Source organism: Silene latifolia, chromosome X (genome assembly GCF_048544455.1).
Source record: "Silene latifolia isolate original U9 population chromosome X, ASM4854445v1, whole genome shotgun sequence".
Lineage (NCBI taxonomy): Eukaryota > Viridiplantae > Streptophyta > Magnoliopsida > Caryophyllales > Caryophyllaceae > Silene > Silene latifolia.
This window is the reverse complement of record NC_133537.1, coordinates 301,056,567-301,078,540: the sequence shown is the minus strand read 5'-3', so window position 1 is coordinate 301,078,540 and position 21,974 is coordinate 301,056,567. Positions and strand designations below refer to the sequence as shown.

General features: G+C 40.0%; 1 protein-coding gene and 1 long non-coding RNA gene across 2 annotated transcripts; both read right to left on the bottom strand.

Moving 5' to 3' along the window:
* Positions 1–11,760: 11,760 nt before the first annotated feature.
* On the bottom strand, positions 11,761–12,346 carry LOC141621903 (uncharacterized). The gene is made up of 3 exons (XR_012532772.1): positions 12,303–12,346; positions 12,004–12,131; positions 11,761–11,902 (listed from the first exon to the last, which is right to left on the bottom strand). It is a non-coding gene; the product is annotated as an uncharacterized LOC141621903 (long non-coding RNA).
* A 3,998-nt stretch (positions 12,347–16,344) lies between these two features.
* On the bottom strand, positions 16,345–20,319 carry LOC141620388 (uncharacterized). The gene has a single exon (XM_074437273.1). It carries the CDS (start codon positions 20,317–20,319, stop codon positions 16,345–16,347), a length of 3,975 nt encoding a protein of 1,324 aa, XP_074293374.1.
* Between the last annotated feature and the right edge of the window lie 1,655 nt (positions 20,320–21,974).

The window sequence follows — 21,974 nt, the reverse complement described above, 5'->3', positions numbered from 1 at the left end:
TATGTTCCTGTGCCATGTTGACTTCGGATCGTTCAGGTCTGGAATAGGGTGCTGATCTGGGGTTGCCTCCTTTCTGGTAGGAGCTTTTCCTGTTAGTGTGTCCGTAGCCTTGCTTTCCTCCGAATGAATTTGTTCTGAAGTTGAGGTCTTCTTCCTATCTGACATGTTCTAAGGCGATGGATTGAATGGTGGCAAAGGTTAGGCAGGCGTTTTTGGTTAAGTCTGCGTAGATGTCACTGTCAAGCAGGACTCCTTGCCTGAAGGCTTCTTCGCTGTTTCTTCTTCATCGCACCTGGGAATGGCTACCTTCTCTTTGACAAATCTTGCCAGGAATTCTTTGAGAGATTCTTCAGGGAGTTGTTTTACCCTGAACAAGTTACTGGATCTCTTAGCCATGTCTCTGCTGCTTGCAAATTGTTGATTAAAGGCATTGATCAGGTCTGCAAAGTTCTTGATACTTCCGTTTGGGAGGTTGATGAACCACTGCAATGCTGCTCCTGTTAGGGTTGTACCAAACCTTTACACATGCAAACCTGCCTGAGTTCACTGGGTATTGAGGCGGCTAACATCTTCTGTTTGAATATAGCAACGTGATTTTGTGAATCAGAGGTTCCATCATAAGTTCTAATGGAAGGGACGGTGAATTTCTTGGGGAGATCAATTTTTGCAATCTCATCTGCAAAGGGTGAGTCAGCGAAGCTGTCAACTTCCACCTCGAGTCACGAGGATCCTGCACTCCATATATTTTCTATCTTGTTGTGGAGTTTTTGAATTTCCTGAAGCATAGCCATCATTATTGCTGCCTCAGTGTTGTTTGTTTCGTTGTTGGGAATGATTTGTGTACCGGATGAGGTGTCTTTCTCTGGGGTTCCAAAACTGGAGAAGTCTATGTGTTTGATGATTGATGAGAATGGGGTTCCTGGCTCGAATCTGGTTTTGGAGCCTGAGGCCTGACTTTCCAATTTCTTTCTCAGGTTAGACTTAGATTCCTTAAGTCTTGTGATCTCAGCCTCTGCTTGAGCCGCCTGCTCTTGAATTGTTTCCAATTCTTTGATCTTGGCCAAGGCGGCTGCCAATTGTTGTGCTGGAGTAGGTTCTGTCATTTTTGTGTGTAAGAATTGAATGAGAAAGTGATGAGGAAGATTTTTTCGATTAATGAACTAGATGCCCCACGGTTGGTGCCAATTGTTTTAGTCTGAATTCTCCTGAAAGGATCCGGCCTGAAGATTAAATTGTGTAGGTATCTAGTTCTAATATTATTGAGAAAATATTGAGTGACGGATGGAATAATTTATGGAAGAATAGTGATGTTTACGTATCCTGGATCAATTAACTGGTAAAGAAAATAAGAATACAGTAGAAGAATAATAAGCTGATTGTATAAGAATGTTTGTCTATCATTTCGTGTCCTTTACAAATGTTCTTCTTCTCTATTTATAGCTTTTTCCTTCTAACGCTACAATCAATTACAAATATTTTAACCGTTGGAACCGTCTCCTGATTAATAGGGCACATTCCCTATTAATCCGGCTGACTTATTCAAACTCAACAACCTCCCCTCCTTCTCCTCTTGCACGTTGTTATTTGTGGAGATTATATGTTCTTGTGGTTGGACTTAGTCTTCCGTAAGAATAGGGTGTGCAAGTAACTGCTTTGCTGATTTGCTGATTAAATATCCTGTTGGAGAGTTACGTCAGGCTATTCTAATATTGCTATCAGGCTTCTCCAGCAGCTTTATCATCCTCTGATATCCTTTTCCTGTCAAATAATAGCTGCAATTGTCCGAACCCTGGTTGCCCCAGACAGCCTAATAAAGTCAGGCTAAACTAAAGTCAGACCAGGCTAAATCGGGCCTAACAAAGCGTATATGACGGGTTGATCTTAGTAGTAATTAATAATAATAGCAATGATATTAGTGATATAAGATGATGATAATAATGATAATAACAATAACAACAACAACAACAACAACAACAACAATAATAATAATAACTGGTAATAATAACTGCACAAATTCTTGTTTGTGACGGCACATATCCGTCACTCTTGAGTGACGGATACCATTTTACCTCACAAAGTACCCACTTTTTCTCTCTCTGCAACACTATTTATGTGGTCCCCTTTCTCCACTAACCCATTTTGTTACCATTTTAACTCACAAAATATCCGCCACAAATGGTAACCCGTCACAAGGGAGACCAATTGTAATAACTGGTAATTTTCTAGAAACTTCATTATTGTCTTACCCTACCACTATATAAGCTAGACTCGAATAAATTATTAGTCTTTATTCACATAAAAATCACAACAATTGACATAAAGAGAGAGAGAGAGAGAGAATTAAAGGGAGCCTTATCATCTTTTCGCCTCGAAATCTAAAGGAAAGTTTATATTAAACCCGTCTTATAACTAATTAAGCTTTGCGAAACGTTGACCACTGATAAAACTTTATTTTACGTATTTTTAACCCACGTTTTATCTCTTATTTAGTCGAATTAATAATCCGAGTTGAATTTATTTACTCATTTTAGTATTAAATAGAGTATTAGTAAATTAGTTTTAAATAGTGTAATTCTATATTATTTTTGGATGTTGATCGTGCTTTTGTCTTTTTATTTTATAGGTATAAAGTTCGAGTATGAAAACGATCAAGATGGATAGTAAACAAAGACGGAAAGAAAATGAGCCAAAAAAAGATTTGGGCCATCAATTATCCACTATGGGCCCGTTTTCATTTCATTTTCTTGACTTGGGCTACTTTGAATTGCTAAGGTGGGCTGACACTTGCAGTGAGGATCATCTGTCCCATTTTTGTGTCCTATTACATGTCCCATCCATCCACATTCTGACACTTCAATACATTACCACATTTGTTGTGTATTTTTTATTTACAACAAGTGATGTGTCAAGATGTGTATGGAGTGGGACACATAATGAGAGATAAAAATGAGACAGAGGATCCTCACTGCTTGGGGAGACAAACACAAAATTGGGTTGCCACTTTGGAGACAAGAGAAGCCTCCGTTTTTGTTTGGAACTGGCGAGAGAAAGACGGAGGCAGTAGGAATATAGAGTTTTTAGGGTGTTTTTCTCAAAAACACACTCTTAATTAGTTTAAAAATACATCAATTAGTGATTTAAGGTGTAATTTTTTGGGTTTGTAAGACTAATTTCATCTAATATATGTAATTTTCTTTCAAGTTTGGTACCATTTCTCCTCTCCCTTTTATTTATTTTGTCATTTACATTATTGTTATTTTTATTAGTTTAGTCACTTTAGTTTAATCAAAGTTTTGATCTTTATCACTCCTACCATATTTAGTGTTATTGTTATTGTTATATTTGCTTAGTTTAGTTTACTTTACCTTAAAGTTTCAATCTTTATTGTTTCATTATGTTTAATGTTGTTATTAGAGTAGTTTTTAGTGTGTTTTGTGTTAGATGGATATGACTAGTGAGTAATTTGTTCACTTCGATTAGATCCCAAAATGAGTAATTAACCTAATTAGTTCCACTTAAATTAGTTGTTGAGGGAAAATTAGTGGGGTTTGCCAAAGGGGTTAGCTTGTTATTGTTCTAATTAGGAGATTGGGTGATTGTTTACCCTTATCCACCAATGAGAGTTGGTTACGTTTATAGTCATCCACCTTTTTATAATACTTGTCTATTTGGTTGAACCCGGGAGGGGGAACTCATTGAGGGCGCCTTTGAGAATCGGTTTGACCTTCACCTTTGGGAAAAGGGTTGGGAAGACCGGGAATTTATCGTATGCTTAGTGACTCCTAGCAATAATCGACTACCTTGGGGATGGCGCGCATTATCGACTCTTAGAGTATTGTATAGGAGAGTCCGAGTCACGAACCCGGAATGTAGGTGATTCGGGGCTACTAGTGTCCTATTATGAGCCCGAGAGGGAGTTAATAGGCGAATTAAAGGCGTTTTCCCCTTACTTAATTGCACCAAAATGACTAATTGGCGGAACTAATATGGTGATTATGAATGTTGGTGGTGTAATCAAACCTTAGGCCTTTCTTTATTGCTTAAACCAATTTACATTACTTGTTTACTTAATTTAATAGTCTTAATTTAATTTATTTTTAGTTTAGCAATTAGTTTAATATTAATCATATTTTTGATTCGCGTGGCTAACCTATAATTTGAGACAACCTAGTACTCAATTTTTGATCTCCTTGTGGTTCGACCTCGACTAACCTACTACATTAGTTAGTTTAGTTGAGTTATTTGTTTGATTGGGCGAGGGCGGCAAACCCCTTTATCAACCACGCATACCCATGACCTTGACCCTGGCCCGTGGCTACCGTGACCCGACTTGGGCCGCCGTTGACTGACCAAGGGTGGTTTGACCGGGTCACCGAGGGTTTTAATTGGGTTATTGTTGTTGTTGTAAACCGCGCATAGCAAGGGTGAACCCCTCCGTGTGTAATCTGACCAGGGTGTTTTGGGGTTGCTCTTGGCCGTGGGTTGCAGGTGGTGGGTCCCGTGGTTCAAGGTGGTCTGTGGTGGTGGTTAGGACCGTGTTTTGTTGCTTTAAACCGGGATTGTGTAAGGTGCCGAGTTGTTGTTTGTTGTTGATGTTAGGGCTGAGGTTGGCTCATGTTTTGGTGGTGTCACAGGTGCGTTTTGGGCTGCTGCTCCACCTTGGTTGGGCATGATGAGGTGGTGGTCCACAGTGGTAAGTTGTGGTGGTGTTTTTGGGCTGTTGAAGCCGTTTGTGTATGCAGAGAATGTCGGGGCTGTTGGGTTAGGGCGTGAGGAGGTGTTATGGGTGTCGGTGGTTTTGGGATACGGTGAGGCTCAGTGGCTGCTGCAGTGGTGGTTTGGGTGGTTGTTTGCGGCTGTTTTGGTGATTTTGTTGTCAGGTTGCGATGTTATTGTAGTTTCGGACCAGCTCAATACCGTCGCGGCAATTTGATAGCTTCCCTGTTTTCGCCATGGGTTATTGTCGTGGGTGGTTTTGAGGAGTAGGGTCGTGGGTAGGCTGGGTATGGCGGGTTGTGTGGGTCGGACTGCCGTGCGGCAGCGTGGTGTTTGTGGTGGCGTAGGATGTTGCGGGTAGTATGCAGGGTAGAAGGAGACAACGGGTGGTGTTGCTAATTGTTGATAAGTTTATGTTATTACATAATGATGATGCCAATCATCAATAGATTGTAGCGGGTCTTTGTTTTTATATATATGGGTTTGGTTGGGTGACTTCTTAAAGACGGGTTTGTAGTAATTAATTCGTGTGATCGTTTTATAATTTCGTCAATTAATGTTTGTGCGTAATTAAATTAATAATTAGTTATATAACTTGTTTATAATTAGTTTTAATTATTTAATGTAATTAGCTAATTCATAAGAACAATGTTGTCAGGATCGGGATTCTACTTTGAAATGATGGGGAGGGTAGGATCGAATCGGTGGAATCGGATCGTAGAATCGTAAGATTCTACAAATTCACTAAATATAGTTTTTTATTTGGTAAAAATATATAATTGAAGATCAAAATACTTATTTATGCCCAAAATATTGATAATTAATAAGTTTATTATCAATTCATAAACATGTTTCTACAAATGACATGAAATTTGGATTTTACGATGTCGTTATATAAAAATTTATTTTAATATGTTTACTATGGAGTCGGATCGTAGGATCGTAAGATCGTAGAATCGTATTATGATCCTACCTTTAGAAAATTTCAAATAAATAGGATCGTAAGATTCTACAAACATGATAAAATCGTAGGATCCGGGATCGGACAAACATTTTTGGATCGTAAAGTCGTAGAATCATAGGATCGAATCGGGATTCTGACAACAATGCATAAGATAGTAATTATAATGATTATTATCAATAGGTGACGGACTTGTTAAACGGGTTTATTGACGGATACTTTTCGTAGATTGCATTATTTGGAGTAATTGCTTGCCAGGTAGGAAACTACTCAATCTTGTCTTATTCTGTTATTGCTAAAAAATGGATTAAATGTATTGATGAGTCATAATTATATACATATTTATGTCCCCCTTAGTTACTTTTGATACGGTTTTCGTGCTAGTTTATATTAATTATATGCCTTTTATGCTAGAATGTCGATACTTCCGTTATTTGGTGTTTAATGCAGGAATGATGCATTTATGGAGCAAAGGGATGAAATGAGCACCGTGAAGTGGGCATGAAAGAATACTCGAAGCATGGCACGAGAATCTAGAAGAATAAAGGAAGAGAAGTGAAGAAGACAACACGAAGAAAAGAGCTGAAACGGGAAGAATACTCGATCAAACCTGAGCATACTCGATCGACTGGGAATGTACTCGATCGAGTACACATCGAGCTGAGAGAGTTCGTGCAATTTCCTTAAGTCGGTTACACTTTATTATAAATACCCTAAAAAAACTCTTAGTTTAGTTTTATTGTTATTATTCCAGATCTAAGCACTCTCTAATTACGTTTCTCATTAATCTTTCCCTAGTTATTATTAATTCAAAGTTCTAGTTTATACAATTATTTCATTGTTCATCTTTTATGCTTGCAATTATGTCTTTCATTCATATTATTGTTATTGTTACTATTAGTATGAGTAGCTAATTTCATAATCTAGGGTGAAAGGGGATCTAGGTTGTTAGAAGTGGATTATATAATAAATTGATAGTTAAACTAGCTACTTTGTTGTTGTTCAGTTAATTGTTTTGAATCTAGTTGATTAGTTTCTGCAGGATTAATTAACTAGTGTTGCAAACTGGGTTTTTCACCGACCGGGTTTGTAATACTACGGTTTTCTATACTGTTGGGTACTCTATCGAGTAAGGCTTACTCTGTCGAGTAAGTGAGTTTGTGCGTGCAAAACAGTGTACTGCTGATGGGTACTCGATCGAGTAGGTGTCACTCGATCGAGTAAGGGGCACTCGATCGAGTAAGTGACTTACTCGATTGAATAAGTCGGTTTTACGGGTTTTTTTTGACGGGTTTTGATAGCAATGCGAGAAAGATATATAAACATCTTTCGTCAGTTCTTTTCACTTTTTACCCTATTCTAAACTTCACAAAGATAAAAAACAAGTTATGTTGCTTCTCTCTTTCGCATTGCTATCGAATCCTAAGGCTTGTGACGTCGGAATCTTGACTTCTTTATGCCGTTGAGACCGTCGCATTGTGGGTAAGATCCTAGTATAGTTTGTATATTGTTCATTGATTTTGGTTGAAACCCTAATTGGGTATTTTGGGTAGTTTGGGGGTTTTGGGAGTATTGTGATTATGAGATGGTAATTGTATGATTGTGTGATTGATAGGAGGTGATTTCGTAGAGGAACGTTTCTGATTAGCTGATTGTGACGATATTGGTGATTGGTTTTCCAGGTAGGGTTTCCTACTCAGTTATTGGTTACATTGTATTAGATGGTTGGTTGATTGTTGATGGTTGTTTAATGTTGTTGATCTATATCGTATTGCATTGGTAATTGTGATGTAGTAGTTGGTTGGTTGTGTTTGTCTGTGGTTTGCGAGGTGTGCCCTTGGTTGAGTGGAATCAGTTGCGGGAGTGACTTCACACCATTGATTCGCCCCTTGTGAAACCCGCCACAAGAGGGGATGTTCAGATTAAGGAACATGGGTTTGCGCTCGGTATTGATGAGCAGGGCTTGGGTGGGAACCGTTCGGTCCCCCACTGGCGGTGTGGATTACTGATTGCGGCCGTAATCTTACAGGACTAGACCTTCAGGCTAGTCAGGTGATTGGTGATGTGACGGTATTGGAGGATTGTATGCATTGTTGATATTGCTTTATCTTATATTGTATAATCAGTAACTGACCCCGTTTAATTGTTTTAAAAAGTGTGGTGATCCATTCGGGGATGGTGAACAGTTATTGAGCAGGTATGAGATGGATGCGCTTGAGATAGCTGGGATTGAGTCACCACGAGTCACTTAGAGTCATCCGCTGTGTTGTTTAACTTTATATTTCTTTAGTTGGTTTTGGTATTTGGAACAGTTTTATTTTATTTGACAGTTTTGGTTTTGGTTATGTATCGCACTAAACTTATTTAATAAAGTACGTTCTTTTATGGTCCTTTTAATATACATTGCCTCGGGTAACCGAGATGGTAGCACTTTCATGCATTAGGTGGTCTTGGTAAGGCACCTTGGTGTATGGGGGTGTTACAAAGTGGTATCAAAGCGACGATTTTGGAACCTGTAACTAATGAACTTAGGGAGTCAAACTAAAATGAACCTGGGTAGGAGTTGTTAGGAGCTAATGCAAAGACTTGGGAGACGTTCTAAAGTCGCGAACTCACCCTACAATTTTAAACCGGTCACTATGGGGTGTCATGGGATCGCTATGTGTTTACTAATATTCAATTGCATATGTTGGATTTTATGTTGTATGGAAATGTTGGATGAATGATTGGGGCGGAATGGAGGATTGGTGGAAAAAGGTGAAGTAGATCATATGATAATATGTTGTGGATAATAATGTTGCATGATGGATGATTTATAATGTGGGATAATAGTAACATGTGAATAGGGATGTTGGTGTTATATATATATATATATATATATATATATATATATATATATATATATATATATATATATATATATATATATATATATATATATATATATAGAGGCCGGATCAGGTGAGGCACCTCATTATGGCGAGGCGGCCGGTCTCACCAAAATAATACATGTTGAGTGGATCATGATATATTGCGCGCTCGGGCTTAGATCAAAATTGACCCAATTACATTATTACAAACAACGTTCTTTCTTCATCATCAAAACTCCTCTCAGCCATCTTTCCCAAATCAATCTCCATAACCTAATCAATTGAAGCAATTGTTCGTAGATTGCAGCGATTTTCCGATCAATTGTAGCGATTTTCCAATCAGTTTGATCTATTCCAGAGTTTTTTCGATCAATTTGATTGTAAGGTAACAAACTTAGTCTTTTCCCGTGGACAATTTGCAGAGTTTCTCCATGTGAAACCAGGAAAAGGGGTCGCCTTTGTGAGGACTAAGATGCGCAATTATGTGACTGGGAACACTGTGGAAAAGACATTTCGTGCTGGTAGTTCGGTATGTTCTTTTGTGTGGTGTTATCTGAATTGTGTACCCATCTTTGCCCTTTTCTCTATATTCTTGAAGAGGAATGATTAGAGAACTTAATTGAAAATGGCACCCATGATTCCATGTACTGCTATTTCATACTGTAATAGATCAATATTACTGCTATTTCATACTGTAACAGCAAAATTACGCCTCCTTTATGTGGATTAGGGAGAAACATTTAATAGATCACCTATTTTGTTCTTTGCCTTATTTTGTGAATCTCAGTCCTTGTGTTGTGAATCCTAGAGCTTGTTTTGTGAACTTGTAAGATAATTTTCTAGAACTTGGTCACCATAAGTGTTAGGAATCACCTATTTTGCTCTTTACCTTATTTTTGTGAATCTCAGTCCTTGTGTTGTGAATCTTAGAGATTGTTTTGTGAACCTGTAAGATCATTTTCTAAAACTTGGTCACCATAGGTGTTAGGAATCACCTATTTTGTTCTTTGCCTTATTTTGTGAATCTCAGTCCTTATTTTGTGAATCTCATACCTTATTTAGTGAATCTTAAAGCTTGTTTTGTGAAACTTGATCATTATAAGTGGTTAAAATCACCTATTTTGCTCTTTTCTTTATTAGGTGAATCTCAGACTTTGTTTTGTGAATCTCAGACATTGTTCAGTGAATCTTAGAACTTGTTTTGTGAAACTTGGTCATCATAAGTGGTTAAAATCACGTTTTTTGCTCTTTTCTTTGTTTGGTGAATCTCAAACCTTATTTTGTGAATCTCATACCTTATTCAGTGAATCTTAAGGCTTGTTTTGTAAAACTTGATCATCATAAGTGGCTAAAATAACCTATTTTGCTCTTTTCTTTATTAGGTGAATCTCAGACTTTGTTGTGTGAATCTCAGACCTCGTTCAATGAATCTTAGAGCTTATTTTGTGAAACTTGGTCATCATAAGTGGTCATCATAAGTGATTAATATCTCAGACCTTATTTTGTGAATCTCATATCTTATTCAGTGAATCTTAAGGCTTGTTTTGTGAAACTTGATCATCATAATTGGTTAAAATAACCTATTTTGCTCTTTTCTTTATTAGGTGAATCTCAGACTTTGTTTTGTGAATCTCAGACCTTGTTCAGTGAATCTTAGAGGTTGTTTTGTGAAACTTGGTCATCATAAGTGGTTAAAATCACGTTTTTTGCTCTTTTCCTTATTTGGTGAATCTCAGACCTTATTTTGTGAATCTCATACCTTATTTAGTGAATCTTAGGGCTTGTTTTGTGAAACTTGGTCATCATAAGTGGTTAAAATCACCTTTTTTGCTCTTTTCTTTATTCGGTGAATCTCAGACTTTGTTTTGTGAATCTCGGATCTTGTTCAGTGAATCTCAAGACTTGTTTTGTGAAATTTGGTCTTAAAATCACCTTTTTTGCTCTTTTCCTTATTTGGTGAATCTCAGACCTTATTCAGATTTTAAATGCATATAATGTGCCTTATACGGTCATCGACGGAACTAGTTTGTCTTCAGATCAATAGAATTGGTTTTTCGCGCTTTATAATCCGTAACTATAACTATGTTATCATAATAGGATATTGTGTTATAATACCTGGCTTTTGTGTCACAGAATATTATTTGGCTCTATGGAATAACGTAACAAGTTAATAGAATAACACGGTTACTCTATGTGATAACATGACAAGTTACTGGAATAACACTACATGCTCTTTGGAATAACATGAGAAACATATGACTCGAATACTCAGGTGAAGTGGTGACTTATAAACTTATATTGTGGCCATTACATCAACTGTAGTGTGTTGGTGCAATATTCAGTTTCTACTAAACTAGCTCATTAGCTCAATTGGTAGAGCATTTGTGCAATTGCACAAAGGATGTAGGTTCAATTCCTACATGAGCTTCTATTATCAATATATGTAACATAAGTGTTACTTTATCAAATAAACAGTGTTATTATATATACGAAACAATGTTACATTATCAAATAACTAGTGTTATTCTTAGCTAGCATCACTTTGTTCGATAATTATTGTTACCACATAGAACAACTAATGTTACTACAAAGTGTAACTAGTGCTTTATATATGTTCGTCTATGTGGGGCTCGAACCCACACCATGTGCAATAACACATTGCTCTACCTTTTGAGCTAATAGACGACAATGGCCAAATCCGATATGAAAGTAGACAAATAACAACTTATACTCGTAGATAAGAATTTTTCAACCCAAACTAGCACTAACAAGGCTCAGTGAGTCAGTGCATGTGTAGCCCTTTTCAGGTATAGTAGAAAACCTCTACTGCATTCGGGTTAGTCCAATGTTAAATTACATATGTAAATGCCTTAAAATTCCATGTTAACATCCCAAGACACCCCTATCTCCATTTATTAAGATTCCACAGTTAAGCTGAAAAGTATTGACAATATGCTATGTATCCATGAACATGCCATTTAAAACATGACCATTTTACAAAGATCTTCAAAATCGCACTGACCGGACTTGCGGGCATGATAGCTCCTAACTACGAATGAGTTGGGGTGCCCCACATGTACCAAATGAAAGCTACAAGTATTTGAGTTAGCTTTCACCTCCAACAAGAATCACCCCAAAATCTTGCCTGGTTTGGGAGATATGTCCAACAGCGTCGTCTTGCATTCATGTCATTCAAAATATCAGATACTTGTTAGATGCTTTTAGAAGCTGAATGAATACAACAGAGGCAGGTGTAGTCGGAAACCTTTGAAAACAGTTTGGCAAGCTGCAAAAGCAAGTGCCGTGGGTGTCCGAGATAACTCTACTTATGGGACAAGACAATGTCTTTATCCATCTCATGCAGACCAAACAACAAAACCCGATTTAATTTCAGTTAGAGATACGGAGAAAAAAAAATCAAAGCTCAAAGCTCGAGTCGGATGCACCGAGACTTACATATTTTGAAAGCTCTTTTGCTTTTTCGTCATTAAAACCAAGTGATGCCATTATTTGATGAGCAGCAAAATCTTTTTGTGCCCATATCCCGAAAAGTAAATGAGTCACGGTTATTTCCCCACTTTCACCTACAATGCAAGTACGCAGGAATTGTTAATAATTTGTTAGTGCAACTTTTTCTATCTATCAATATTGAAAGTTGGCACAATCTCCCAATATGGCATCAAAGCTCTTGTTGAGAAATTCAGTCCATAACAAAGTAAAGCAATCGCACGATGTAAAAACAAGCTAACAATCACCTGACTTCAGTTTCTGATCAATGGCCCAGTCAAGAGCATAATGGAGCACAATAGAAACACATAGATATACATGGAAATCGAGTGAAGGAAAATAGTAAAACAAGAGCGAAACAAAGTAATTAAACTAATAAAATAAGTTTCTGACCAAAAGTTAACAGATTAAGCAACAAAAATCGAAATCTAAGTAGTAAATAGTAAATAAAGGGAAAGGTACATACGAAGACGCGGAAAAATCGATCAAAACCTGCAAAAGAAGAACGGAAATAAGTAATTAAACTTGTTGATCGAAAGTTTAACAGATTAATTAAGTTGATCGAAAATTAGTGTTATGGAAGCGGAATGAAATCGGGATGAATCGAAGTGAAAATTAGTTTATCAAAATTACCTAATTCCGAGAAGAAATTAGGTCGATAATGGCGATCAAAAGTTGAGTGATAAAATGGCGATCGAAATGTGCGTGAATGGCGAAGACGGAGCTGTAGACGAAGACGGGATGAAGAGAGAGAAAGTGAAGAGTGTGGAGACAGTGAAGTAATTGATAGAGTATGAGGCAAATTGTGTTTGTTAGATTGGGTTATGTACGGGACACGTGGAATCATCTAGTGTGTCATTAGTTTTTAGATCCAATGGTTTAGAAAGGGTTCAGCTGCCTCATCCTAAGGAGGGTGCCTCACATGATTCAATCTCTAGATATATATATATATATATATATATATATATATATATATATAATCAGGATCCTGTACGAACTAAATTAGGGTGCGAACCGTACGAACTCTTTCTCAGCCCTTATATCAAATCTCTCAGAGGCTATTTTATTCACTCCCTTATTACTCTCATTTCCCGTATCCCTCCAAACTCAAAACCATCTTATTATATCTCCCTCATCCTTACCCACCCGACCACCACCACCGCAGCTCCGACGTCTACCTTGCCGGCGAACCACCTTAAACCTCTGTTGCCGGCGGTCCGCACACACCTCCCCTCTGTCGTGTTTTTTTTTCTTTTCGACTCGTCTCGAGAGACAGGTGGCCACACCACCAGTGCCACCACAGAACGAAAGTCGTTCTTGTTCATAATCAACTCGATTTGTTTCGACATGATCATTATTGCGTTTGAATTTATTATTTCTCCTTATTTTTTTCGTAGATCTATGATTTTAAACCCAAAATTTTAACAAAAATGAGTAGATCTGAGATGATTATGGGCGAAAAAAGGTTGTGCTTATGGAGGTGATCGACTGATTTGGTTATGGGCCAAAGAAAAGTTGTGTGTGGAATTGCGTCGTCTAGGCTTTTTGAGATTTTACTGACTTTTGTTAGATCTATGATATAAAACCCAAATTTCCATTTTCCGGCTCTCAACTCCCCGATAACTTAGTCGTGCTTGTTAATTTTTTGAATTTGTACTTTGTTTTTTGTAGATCTATCTTTTTAGATTTCGATTTTGGCTTTTAAACTAGTTAACCCTAATGGTTGTCGGAATGGGAAAAAGATGGTGGTGTTTCGTGGATCAGCCTGAGATAGACTGTGGAAGATGGCGCGTGGTGGCGGTGTTGTTCATCGGGAAGAGGAAGGGGAGGAAAGGTAAGGAAAACGTGGTGAAGAGGGGTTGCCGGAGAAGTCATGCAGATCACCGGTGTTTGTTGTGGGAATGGCGGCCGACGAGCGATCTAGCGGTGCTGTCCGGTATGACCAGTGATGCTGTTGATGTAACCGGTGTGGTTGCGTGGTAGTATTTATGATGGTTATGAGAGAGGTGTGGTGGTAGTTAGAGGACCAGAACTGGTGGGAGGGTGTGTGGTGACAGTGATGGTAGCGGTGGTGGTTAATGCTTCGAGAAAAACGTTGGTGGTTGTGGTGGTGGTGTTGGGCAGTGGTAGGGTGGTTGGTGGTGGTGGTGGTGGGGCAGTGGTGGTGGCGGTGGTAGTTATGGTGGTGGAAGTTGTGGTGGCAGCGGTGTCGTTATCAGTGCTAGTGGTGGTGGTTGGGGCATGGTGGTGGCATTGGATACATAAAATACCACCCCAGATACACACCATATTAATACGGGATACATGTGTATCCGGCAGTATAACCATGTGTATCTGGTATTAATACGATGTGTATCCGGAAGTATGAACGTGTGTATCCAGAAATATTATAATGTGTATCTGGCATTAATGTCATGTGTATCCGCAAAAATTATAAAATGTATCCGTAAAAAAATATAAAACGTATCCGAGAGTTAGTGTTAAAACTTGTAACAATTACACAAAGTGTATCCGCTAATAATATAAAATGTATCCGGAAATAGTACAAAATGTATCTAGGAGTTAGTCTTAAACCTTCCAAAAAAAATAGTGTTAAAAAAAGTGTAAAAGTGCATCTAGAATTGTAGTGTAGAAAAAGTGTATCTAGATATGTTATAAGATGTATCTGAATGAGAGGTGTATATGGTATGTAGATAAAGTAAATTTGAAAAAAAAAAAAAAAAAAAAAAAAAAGCCTAATTAAGCTAGTTAGACGTTAAGGCGCTTCGTACATCGAACCCGCCCCTATATATATATATATATATATATATATATATATATATATATATATATATATATATATATATATATATAGAGAAGGGATCAACTAAGGCCACCTTATATATTTGAGTCCATAAGTTCTACTAAGGGCCATTGGATCAAGGCAATGGAAGGCTAGGATTTAATGTCAATATGTGGCTACAAATTAATCCCTCCACCTTTTCTCTAATTAACTCATCAATTCAATTAATCAACCTCACTAATCATTCATCATCACATTATCACAACTCCTTCTCCTCTCTCTACATCTCATTTTTCTCTCCTCTCTAAAAAAAACCCAAAATTCCCAAAAACCAAAACCAAAATAAATCACTCACTCCTCTCATCTTCATTCACCACCACCCACCACCACCCCACCCGACACCAACTCACCACCCACCACCCCCGCCGCCGCCACCCCACCGCCGCCACCTCGGTATTTTTTTTTTTGCTGTTAATTTTTATGTTTTGAGTTGTTTTTTCCATTCATTTTTTTTGTTGTCTTTTATTTTCTTTTAATTGTCTTTTATTTTGTTAGTTCTCGTTTTTTTATTCATTTTTTCAAATCTCTTCTTGTTATACGTTTTTTTTAAGATTTTGGGTTTTAAATCTCGTTTTTTTTGTGAGATACTTTTTTTTTCATCTAAGATCTACTAAAATGTTTTTCATAAAATTTGTTGTTTTAATCTTAGCTATATAAAAATTCTTATAATTTGTTAAGTTTAATCTTATATTTCACATTTTTATATAAAAATGATATAAAATTACTAAAGTTACAAAGTTATGGGCAAAAGTTATACTGTTATTGACTAAAGTTATACCAAAATGGACTAAAGTTATACAAAATTGCCTAAAGTTATACTGTTATGGACTAAAGTTATACAAAAATGGACAAAAGTTATACAAAAATTGCCTAAAGTTATACAAATATGGACTGAAGTTATACAAATAAGGACTAAAGTTATACAAAAACTGACTAAAGTTATACAAATATGGACTAAAGTTATACAACTATGGACTGAAGTTATACAAATAAGGACTAAAGTTATACAAAAACTGACTAAAGTTATACGAATATGGACTAAAGTTATACAAATAAGGACTAAAGTTACACAAAAATGGACTAAAGTTATACAAAAATGGACCAAAGTTATACAAAAATTGGCTAAAGTTATACAAAACTGACTAAAGTTATACAAATAAGAACTAAAGTTATACAAATATGGACTGAAGTTATACAAATAAGGACTAAAGTTATACGAAAACTGACTAAAGTTATACGAATATGGACTAAAGTTATAAAAATAAGGACTAAAGTTACACAAAAATGGACTAAAGTTATACTAAAATGGACCAAAGTTATACAAAAATGGGCTAAAGTTATACAAAAATTGACTAAAGTTATACAAAAATGGACTATAAATTTAGTCAATTTTTGTGTAACTTTAGCCCATTTTTTTTTTTTTTTTTTGAGAAGAACGCCCGAAGGCATTACTGCATTAACGATAAATCAAACAAAACCGCACTGTTCGCGACCGGTGGCAGAGCTTCCGACCACACAGTTCTACCAACGACCCTAGGTAAAACATGCGCTAAAGCATGAGCTACACAATTGTTCTTACGACTAGTATAAGCCCAAGAAATAGAAACAAAAGAATTACGAAAAGCTAAAATATCATCTAAAACTAAAGCTAGCATGCTCCTTCCCGTCTTCGCCTTTTGAAGAGCATCAACAATAGGCAGACAGTCGGATTCGATCACCACCTTGGAATGACCCCGTTGAGCAGCTTCCTTCATCCCTTCAAACACCGCCACCGCTTCAGCAACCCGAGGATCCCATGCCTGCTCCAGTACTACGGTACTACCCCACAAAACCCGACCCTCCTCATCCCGGCAAACCATCCCCAAGCTTACCCCTTCCTCCTCCTTAACTCCTGCATCAACATTTACTTTCACCACCCCCCTTGCCGGAGCCAGCCATCCCCTTCTCGCCTCATCCCCTCCTCGTCGCAGCTCACCTTTCTTCCTCAGCTCTCCCTGCCATCCTCCCCCTTCGATCTCCATCAACACATCCAAAGCTCTCCTAACTACTCCATCCGGATCAACTTCCTTGGTGTCAAACACAACCTTGTTGCGATGTTCCCATAGAGCCCAACACCCAACCATGAATTTACAATGTTCCCGAGCCCCCAAGTCCCTCCACCGCAGCTCTATCCAGTCCCTCAATTGCCCACATCCCTCCTCCTCATCGTCATTAAGCTCCAACCCCTCCCAAACCCGCTTTGCTACCACACAATCCTTAAACAAATGTAAACTTGTCTCAAAAAAAGAATTGCATAAAGAGCAAAAAGAAGACTCACCTCGTACTCGGGACGCGATGTTCGCTCTTGTTGCCAAGGCTTCACTGCACAGCTGCCAAAAGAAAAGCTTTACTCGAGGCCAAACCGGAACTTTCCAAATCCTATTCCACAACCACTTCTCCTTTTCCCAGTCCGACGTACCGCCCATCTCTAAAACCTCACGCTCACCCGCCATTCTCCTGTACGCAGACTTGACAGAGTAAATACCATCCTTCTCCTCATTCCAGAACCATTCATCTCGGGGTCGATGCTCACTAAGGCGAATGCTCTCAATCCTTTCTTGCTCAAAGGGAAGAAACAGCGACTCCAACAGATCCCTCCTCCATCCCCCCCCATGCTCTTCCATTAACTCTGCAACCTTCATGTTCTCGTTCCCATTGATACACGGAGACACTACCTTTCCCATTTGGGTACCGGGCAACCAAGCATCCCGCCAAACCAAGGTCGATAACCCGTCCCCTATTCGCTTCCTCATCCCCCCTTCAAGAGCCTTCCTAGCATCTAAGATTCCTCTCCAAGTGTAACTCGGGTTGTGACCCAACCTGGCAGTCATAAAATCTCCCTCCGGGTAATATTTCGCCCTCATCATCCTTGCCCATAGGCTCTCAGTCTCCGTGGTTAAACGCCACACCTGTTTTCCCAGAAGAGCTAAGTTAAAAAGATGGAAATCACGAAAGCCCATGCCTCCCATTCCTTTCGGCCGACAGAGCCTCTTCCACGCAACCCAAGAAATCCCTCTTTTTCCTTCCTCATGGCCCCACCAAAATCGAGATAACATTGACCTAAGCTCGTCACAGAAGTTCGCAGGAATTTTAAAAGTGCTCATAACATAGGTAGGGAGTGAATTGGCAACTGCCTTTAAGAGAACCTCCTTACCCGCCCTAGACAAGATCTTCCCGCGCCATCCATTTAGCCGTTTACTCAATTTATCTCGTATAATATCTGTCAGCACCTTTTTGGACCGACCCACCACCGTGGGAAGGCCCAAGTATCGAGACTGCTCATCAACCTCCACAATGCACAACCTGGTGGCTAGATTATTCCGGCTCTGGATGGGTACTCCCTTGCTAAAGGAAACTGTGGTTTTATCTAAGTTAACCAGCTGCCCCGACGCTCTCTCATATCGTCTCAAAATCTCACTGACAGCATCAGCTTCCTCCATATTAGCCCTCGTAAAGAAAATGCTATCGTCCGCAAAGAGCAAATGGGAGATAGTCGGCGCTCCACTCGAAACCCGTATCCCATGTATGGCGTTAACTTCAACCGCTCGTCGCATTAAATGGGAGAGAACTTCAGCACATAATATAAAAAGGTAGGGTGAAAGCGGGTCACCTTGCCTGAGCCCACGAGACGGTTTAAATTCCCTCGACGGATTGCCGTTGATGAGAACCGAGAATGAGACCGTAGATACACAAACCATCACTCTATTAACCCACCTTTGTTCCAACCCAATCGCTTCAAGCACGCATCTCAAGAACCTCCATTCCACCCTATCGTACGCCTTAGCCATATCCAGCTTAATGGCCATGAAACCCTCACTAGCTCTTAAATTCTTCATGTAATGGAAGAGTTCAAAAGCTATCAGCACATTGTCAGAAATAGCTCGGCCCGGAGTAAAAGCACTCTGATTTTCAGTGACCAGCTCCCCTAAAAACGGTTTCAGTCGGTTGGCGAGGACTTTCGAGACCAGCTTGTATGCCACGTTACATAAACTGATGGGTCTGAAATCTCTTATCTTATCGGGAGCTTTTTTCTTCGGAATTAAGACGATATTTGTTTTGTTATACTCCTCCGGTGACATATCGCCTTTAAGAATAGCTAGCACTGTTCTTACCACATCAGGTCCAACCAACCCCCAATAAGTTTGATAAAATAAGCCGTTCATCCCATCCGGTCCCGGAGCCTTTAGAGGATTCATTTGATTGAGCGCTTCAATTACTTCATCTTCTCCATACTCGCGGCCAAGAGCTAAGTTCATATCCTCCGTAGTTCGCTGCCCAAAATCAACCAGCACGTCCTCAATATTTTGAGGATTAGAAGAATTAAATAAATCCACAAAATAAGCATTTGCCACCTCTGCCACTTCCTCATCGCCAGCTCTCACCACCCCATTGTCATCTACCAAGGCCGAAATATTGTTCTTGCTTCTTCGCTCTCCCGCACGCGTGTGAAAAAATTTCGTGTTGCGGTCCCCGTCCCTCAACCACAAAGCCCTCGACCTTTGTCTCCAATATTGTTCCTCTTGACGCCGCAAGTTAGCTAGCTCCGCAACCAACTTCCTTCTTCGCTGAACGCTCTCCTCGGATCGATCCCCACTATTTAACTTAGCTAGCTGATTTTGCTTACGCCCAATATCCCTCTTTATGCACCCAATATTGGTACCCTTCCACGCCCTCAGTTCTCTGCCACATTCCGCCAAAACCCGCCCCAAATTTCCCCTCCCCCTTACTACACCTCGTTCAATAGCATCAGAACACCCATCCTCCCCCACCCATATTTGTTCGAACCTAAAGGTTCGTTTCTTGTCCATTCCTCCCTCCTTCCTGTTCAAGATCAGCTTTATCGGCGCGTGGTCCGACCATTCACGATTGAGAAAGAAGAGCCTGGCATAGGGAAACATGTCCAACCACGAAGAAGTACAAAGAGCTCGGTCTAGCATACACTGTCTATTAGCATCACCTGCTTGGCCATTGTCCCACGAGAAATTGTAGCCTTCCCACGGTACATCCCTTAGACCACAATCCTCCACAGCTTCACGGAACCTATTCATCTGCCACTGCGGTCGGCTCCCTCCCTTCATCTCCGTTGATAGCAGAATCTCATTGTAATCTCCTAAGCACACCCACGGTAAAGATGATTGGGTATGCAGCAGTCTTAGGAGCTCCCATGACAGATGTCTATCCGACACAGCCGGCCACCCATAGAAACCTGTGATGCGCCATTCCCCACCCTCTCCACGCACAACAAAGTCCATATGGTGAACCGAGGCAGACACAAAAGAACAATCCACCCCCTTTTTCCAGAGGAAAGCCAATCCCCCAGACCTCCCCATGCTATCCACTTCTATACCAAAGTACCCATCAAGTCTCTCCTTCACCCTCCTCATTTCACGACCACATAGTTTCGTCTCGCATAAAAACAACATGGCCGGGGCTTCCTTCCGTACCAAAGTACGGAGCGCATTAACTGTATCGGGGTTGCCCAAGCCCCGACAGTTGATACTTAGGATATTCATTGGGCCCGGCGGGGCTGACCACTGTCAACCTCCGCCTCAGGTACTAAGACGCCCCCGTCTGTGTTTGGTTTCGACTTCTTTAAACTTCCGGTACTCCCTGATTCATCTCTGTTTCTCTTCAAATTTACATGCTCTAAAACCCCTGTATCCCCTTCCCGCTGCTCCCCCACCATCTCCACTCTGTCCAGCCGCCTCCAACCCCTTCCCCCTCCATTAACCTGCCCCCCTATAGCTCCATTGGCAGCATCAGCTCTCTCACTGTCGTTCCCCTCCACACCCTCTCCTTCCACCCCAACCATGTGATCCTCTATTCCCCTCTTCTGAACTCCCCCCGTCCCTCCCATCTCCTTTCCTCCTTGATGAGTCCTCTCCTCCCCCTTCTCTGCATTCCTTCGTCCTCCCATTCCCCCTTGCTGCTCCTGTTCACCACCTTCCCCCCTCTCCATCCCCGTAACCTCACTCTGTTTTTTGTTTTCACTCTTTTTATGGCGAAAATCAATAGCAATGGTTTTTAGTTTCTCAATCATGCTCGAAATAATCTCCTCAGAATCAGCTTCTCCAGCAGCCTCAAAGAAAGGCCGAAGGTCTCTGGCAGCCTTCCCCTGGCTTTCCTTCACGGTTTTAACCACCTTCCATGGTGACGCACGTAGCCATTCCCCGAATTTCAGGTCCTCGTCCTCATATGGGCCATCATCACAATCCTTCTCCCCATGGCCTATTGTCCCACAACCATAACAAAACGTAGGAAGTCTTTCATATTTGACATTGAAATTGGTAACCCGTCCCCCCTTCATTCGAACAGGTACTGCATCCTTAAGAGGCTTTCTAATGTCGAGCATAATCCGCACCCTAATAGCTCTGTCCAACTCTACGTTCGGTCCATACTCATAGCTGATAAACGAACCAAGGCAGTTCCCCATTCTCATCGCATTTGATTCATTCGTACGACCCGAGAGAGGTAGGTCATAGATTCTCGCCCATATAGGAAATAGATAAAGGGGAACATCGGTAAGTTTACCTGTTTGATTCGGTTCGTTGAAACACCAAAGAAATTTATCGAAGTGCCAAGGTTGCCCTTCCAAAACCCTAGCCTTGTCTCGGGTCGAATCGAATCGAAATATGAAGGTCTTCTCTTTGGCATCGACAACGTTCCCCATAACTGCCTTCGACGAGTTCCAGAGATTGATCATCGTATCAACCGCAGCCCTAACATTAATGGCCCTGCTTGCCCAGAGTTTCCCAATCAGAATAAGACTCGTACTACCCTCAATCACACCCCCATCATCCTCCCATTCCACCGACTCAAGATTTTCTCCCATAGGATTCTTCCCGTTCCGGTTCGGATCTCTCGTAGCACTTGACATTGGCACCTGCACAAAGAAACAAAGAAACAAACAAGAAAAAAAAACGAAATCACAGAACCAATCCCACGATAAAATCGTGAGAGGAGCCCCGAGTAAGAGGATCAAAATCGAAGAAAGTAGGACGGAGCCCTAGGAAACCCTAGACTCATTTTTTAATTAGTT